The sequence below is a fragment of the Ovis canadensis genome, chromosome 2, assembly GCF_042477335.2.
Source record: "Ovis canadensis isolate MfBH-ARS-UI-01 breed Bighorn chromosome 2, ARS-UI_OviCan_v2, whole genome shotgun sequence".
NCBI lineage: Eukaryota > Metazoa > Chordata > Mammalia > Artiodactyla > Bovidae > Ovis > Ovis canadensis.
The window spans coordinates 60,138,039-60,144,038 of NC_091246.1; the positions used below are offsets into that span (position 1 = coordinate 60,138,039).

Here is a 6,000-nt window from a genome sequence, read left to right on the forward strand (position 1 = left end):
TTAACTTCTGTATACTAATTATACTATTCATATGCCAATAGTGATATTAACTGGATTACTGTACGGAAGCCTAGCAAAAGCACCCATTTACTAATAGGTCCTTCTGACACTAGACCCTAAAATATTAAGTCCATAATCTTAACATTTTTCCTATGTAGCACCTAGTTTCTATTACTGAGATTTTCAACGAATGTTTTAGTCCTCTAAGTTTATCAAGAATTATTATTGCTTTTTAAATTCTCCAAGAATATTTTAAATTCTACCTATTACTCAAAAAAAGTAAAATATAAAACTATAAAGCTCCTGGAATAAAACACAGTAGAAAATCTTTGTGACTTTGGGTTAGGGAAAGATTTCACAGATATAACACCAAAAGCATGACTCACAAATTCTGATAAACTGGACTTGATTAAAATTTTAAACTTTTGCTCTGCAAAAGACAGCCTTGGAAACAACTCCGAGAAAGTATTTTTCAAATCACTTATCTTACAAAGGACTTGCATCCATAATACTTAAAGAATTTTCAAGGGTTTGGAAATTCCTTAAAATGTCTAAACAAAGTTACAATATGACTCAGAAATTCCACCTCTATACACAAGAGAACTTAAAGTGTATGTCCATGAAAAACCTGTACATGAATGTTCACAGCAGCATTAGTCATAAACGGAAAAAGTAATAATAATTTAAATCTCCATCAACTGATGAAAAGGTAAACAAAATGAGTTATACCCATACAATGGAATGTTACTAACAGCCACAAAAAAGAATGAAATACTGATATATGCTACAATATAAATGAACCTTGAAAATATAGTACTAAGTGAAAGAAGCCAGAAACAAGAGGCCATGTATATTATGATTCAATTTACATGAAACGTCCAGAATTGGCAACCAATAGAAGACAAAAAGTGTATTAGTGATTGCCAGAGAACATGGGGATAAATTTGTAGTGATTGTTAACAGGTATGAGATCTATTTTTGGAGTGTTGAAAATGTTCTGGAATTAGATGTAGTGACAGTTGCACAATTTTGATGCATGCCACACACGAATGCCTCTCAAATTTATTTCATTTAGTAAGTGAAAGGAATGAACTAAGAAATCAGGTCCACAAAGATACATACCACATAATTCCATTTATATGGCACTCTAGAAAAGGCAAAACTGTAGGGATGGAAAACAACCAATGGTTGCCAGGAGGAAGGGTAGGAGTTGGGTGGGAGACTACAAAGGGGCAGCAGAGGGAATTCTGAGATGTGGAAAACAGTGGCTGACTTTATTTTTCTGGGCTCCAAAATCACTGCAGATGGTGACTGCAGCCATGAAATTAAAAGATGCTTACTCCTTGGAAGGAAAGTTATGACCAACCTAGATAGCATATTCAAAAGCAGAGACATTACTTTGCCAACAAAGGTCTGTCTAGTCAAGGTTATGGTTTTTCCAGTCGTCATGTATGGATGTGAGAGCTGGACTGTGAATAAAACTGAGTGCCAAAGAACTGATGCTTTTAAACTGTGGTGTTGGAGAAGACTCTTGAGAGTTCCCTGGACTGCAAGGAGATCCAACCAGTCCATCCTAAAGGAGATCAGTCCTGGGTGTTCATTGGAAGGACTGATGCTGAAGCTGAAACTCCAATACTTTGGCCACCTGATGTGAAGAGCTGACTCATTGGAAAAGACCCTGATGTTGGGAAAGATTGAGGGCAGCAGAAGGGGACGACAGAGGATGAGATGGTTGGATGGCATCACCAACTCAATGGACATGAGTTTGGGTAAACCCCGAGAGTTGGTGAGGGACAGGGAGGCCTGGTGAGCTGTGGTCCACGGGGTTACAAAGAGTCTGACGCAACTGAGCGACTGAACTGATGTTTCTTCTGTATCAAGGTTGTGATGCTGGATACATGCTTCCTTGTATTTGTCAAACTAATAGAACTGTGCATCACAAGAGTGAATTTAGTGTATGAGTATTTCAAATTAACATATCCACTGATAAATCAAACTCTACACCAACCTCCACCTTGAAGTAGAAGCAATTTTCAACTATAGGTTAAAAGCAAAGCATATCACAAAATGTTCTCAAGGCTTCCTACTGAGGTGGGTGGAGACAAGTTTTATCATTACTATTTTACAAATGAAAAGCAGCACAGATTAAACTATCTGTAAATTTCTGGTACTAGTCCGAGATGCTGAGCTAGCATTTATATTCTTCATTCCTGCAGTCCCACTCTCTACCAAGGTAAAAGTGAAAGTGAAAGTGAAGTCGTGTCCAACTCTTTGCAACCCCATGAACAGTAGCCTGCACCAGGCTCCTCCATCCATGGGATTTTCTAGGCAAGAGTACTGGAGTGGCTTGCCATTTCCTTCTCCAGGTAATCTTTCTGACCCAGGGATCGAACCCAGGTCTCCCGTATTGTAGACAAATGCTTTACCATCTGAGCCACCAGGGAAGGTACTAGATATCAACAGTAGTTAACAAGAGGTTTTCTTTATCAAACTAAATTACTTATTTACACTATTAAGTAAAGGAGAAATATCACGATAAATAAGTACTTTAGAAGAAAGCTGTCAAGTGTGTGCATATTCAAAAAGACTAAAATTTTAAAATATATCTATATATTACTCACACAAGGAGATTAACCCTAGCTTTGGCCTGGGAAAGACATTTCACAAGAAAAAGAATCTAATTTCTAATGGGTGTTTAAAATAGATAAGCGTGTAATACAAAAACAGGCGGAAGCACAGCACTAAAATTGAAACGCCAAATAAAGAAATACACCAGAACGGATACAAAGTAAAGCATCAGTCCTTCACCATCCAACTTCACATCTCACTTAGCGTAAGGACAGCGCACCTAGCTTCTTTAAAATTTCAGTAATTCAATGTGACCCACAAAGCCCCAAACCCTTAACAGGCTTGATACACTGCTGGGTTCAGGTTGTAAATTGACAACACACCATCAATCTTTCGAGCGATCCTGCACAGGAGTTTTCGCTCTGTTATCAGCCGAACCCAGGCGAGCCTCCCGGACTCGAGGCGGTGAGGCCGGAAGGGGGAGCGGAGCAGCCAGCAGGGTTTGGCCGTACCCCGAGGCTGGGCGCGGAAGGAGGACGGCATCTCCGGTCACAGCTCCTTGCTTTCACGTGCGGGGCGGCGTGCGGCCCTCCGTGGGCTGCCCGGGCCTCCATCACAATCCAAGGGGCGAAAATGACAGGGACCAGACCAAGCCCAGGTGTGTCTCGAGGCCGCCCCTCGCCCAACACAGCTGAAACCGGACCGCGAAGGGCAGAAAAGGGCGGCTCGGTGGAATTTGAACTCCAGACCCTTGGAGTCCACTGTGGGTCCCTTCGGCCGAAAGGCGGCGGGGGGCGGGGGGGGTGGCCTTTTCATCCGGCATCAGAGACCCCAATCCCCTCCGGCCAAAACACTAACTCGCCGGTGGAGGCCCGGCAACTGCCTCCCGGCTCTACGTAACAGGACCCCAAACGAGTCGGCGGCAGGTGGCAGAGTGGGGCCCGAGGCCCCAGGAAGGCAGGGCCGGCTCTGTCAACGGAAGCACGGGAGGCGAGATGGCGGTCTCGTTACCTGCCCAGATGCCCAGACTGAGCTGGGACGTGTCCAGGTTCACCACATAGTCCCCCAAGAACCGGTTCAACACGTCCACGACCACCGACTCGAACACCATCTTCCTCAGCCGCGGTGGACGCGGCGCTTCTTCTTCCTGCGCCTGCCCTCTCGAGCCCCTCTCACGAGACTGCTCGGTTCACCGGCTCCTGGGCGGCTCCGACCGTGGTGCCACCAGCGCCGCACGCGTAGCCCCGCCACGAGCCCTATGAGGGGCGGAGGCGGTAGCTCGCGCTACGCATGTGCGGCTCGGGATCCAGAGTTGGGCGGAGCGCGAGGCCCGAGAGAGAGCTAAGGCGGCTGCGCGGCCGCCTCTCCAGCGTTTGCCCTAGTCGGGCGGAGCGCGGCTCCTTTTTCTCCTCGGCCCCGCCTCTTCCCCCATCGCCAGGCAACCGAACAGGTACCTGGAGTTACTGGACATTTCTGACCCCGCCCCCACCGGCAGCCTGGCCTCCCCACTGGTGCCGGGGGCGGAGGCGGGGCGGGGGCGGGGCGGGGGCGGGGCGGGGGCGGGGGCGGGGGACGGGACGCCAGGGGGCGCGGCGGTTACTCCGTGCCTGGAACGCCCCGCCCCTAACTGAGGAGACACGCCCCCACGTGGGCAGGGAGGTCCTAAATCTGGGTAAAGCGGCTGCAGATTAAAAGTGCCTTCCGCATTTGTTAGGCTGGAGGCTCTCAAGTGGAGTCCCGGGGAGCTACGCACTTATTATTACAAGTGGGGAGGTACAGGCGGAACCCGGGCAGTGCTGGCTTCCCAGGTCAGTCCAGCCTGAGTGTCTGGATGCCTGTAACTGCCCCGTTCAGTCCTACGAACGCTTGGAGAGGTTACACAGTCGATGACTTAACTTCCGTGGCTGCAAATCGAGAGAGGAAAGAAAAGTAAATTCTGGGTTGTAATTCCATGGTCCTTTCCCTTCATCTGAGATCGCACTCTCTTGGTCTGGTTATTTAGACGGAGCTGACTTTCGTCCCTTAGAGTCAACCAGTTTTGACTGACACTGCTGAGCGCCCTCCTACGAAGACCTGAAGACCTAAGACTCACAGCCCCTGAGCCTTCACAGAATGACCTTGAATAAATACATAAAAATTAGAGCTCTTTCAGAACCACTCCCACAGCCGTGTTTGGTTTTATACAGAAAGAGGGCCAAAGACCTGAGGTTGTGAAGGCCAAACACGCTGGATGTGAAGTCTGGAGAACTATAATTAATAACCCTCTAAGGATTTAAGAGATCATAAAGGTGGTCATCGGAGAAGGCAATGGCAACCCACTCCAGTACTCTTGTCTGGCAAATCCCATGGACGGAGGAGCCTGGTAGGCTGCAGTCCATGGGGTCGCTAAGGACTGAGTGACTTCACTTTCGCTTTTTACTTTCATGCATTGGAGAAGGAAAATGGCAGCCCATTCCAGTATTCTTGCCTGGAGAATCCCAGGGACGGTTGAGCCTGGTGGGCTGCTATCTATGGGGTCGCACAGAGTCGGATACGACTGAAGCAACTTAGCAGCAGCAGCAAAGGTGGTCATGTATGGATGTGAGACTTGGACAGTGAAGAAGGCTGAGCGCCGAAGAATTGATGCTTTTGAACTGTGGTGTTGGAGAAGACTCTTGAGAGTCCCTTGGACTACAAGGAGATCCAACCAATCCATTCTAAAGGAGATCAGCCCTGGGTGTTCTTTGGAAGGAATGATGCTAAAGCTGAAACTCCAGTACTTTGGCCACCTCATGCGAATTGACTCATTGGAAAAGACTCTGATGCTGGGAGGGATTGGGGGCAGGAGGAGAAGGGGACGACAGAGGATGAGATGGCTGGATGGCATCACTGACTCGATGGACAATGAGTCTGAGTGAACTCTGGGAGTTGGTGATGGACAAGGAGGCCTGGCATGCTATGATTCATGGGGTCGCAAAGAGTGGGACACGACTGAGCGACTGAACTGAACTGAAGGATTTAAGATGTAGGAGTGTAGTTTAAATTTCTTTCTGCATAGCAAATGATGACTTTCTTGTTAATTCTTGCATCATTTTGTACGTAGTCACCCCAATTTTTTAAGGTTTGAAGGTTTACCTTTCCAAGTAGAATGTCTGGAAAATACAGTGTAAAATCTTATTTTACATGAGTTGATGTATTGCTTTCCTATAATTTCATATTTAAAGGGACCTTAATTAAGTCACAGTTCAAGCTCTTGGGCTTTAAGATAATAAAGCTGCAATGTTAGGGATTTGTCCAAGATGACACAACTCATATTCTGCAGAAACAGATGAAACTTGTTACTTCTGGATGACTCCACTCCATCATCTACTTCTGGATGACTCCACCCATCATCTCACCTGCTCCTCTTGCATTTGGCTAATGACACTGGGAATCTACCTCAGAATACCTGAA

General features: G+C 46.9%; 1 protein-coding gene across 3 annotated transcripts in view; it reads right to left on the minus strand.

The window, feature by feature from the left end:
* The window catches only part of VPS13A (vacuolar protein sorting 13 homolog A), a 272,036-nt gene extending 267,987 nt beyond the window's left edge, over positions 1–4,049 (minus strand). For all 3 annotated transcript variants that reach the window (XM_069576302.1, XM_069576303.1, XM_069576304.1), the window contains exon 1: positions 3,580–4,049. In XM_069576302.1, the coding sequence (XP_069432403.1) occupies positions 3,580–3,679 (100 nt within the window). In that variant the 5' untranslated portion in view covers positions 3,680–4,049. The remainder of the gene's footprint in view (positions 1–3,579) is intronic.
* Positions 4,050–6,000: the final 1,951 nt, after the last annotated feature.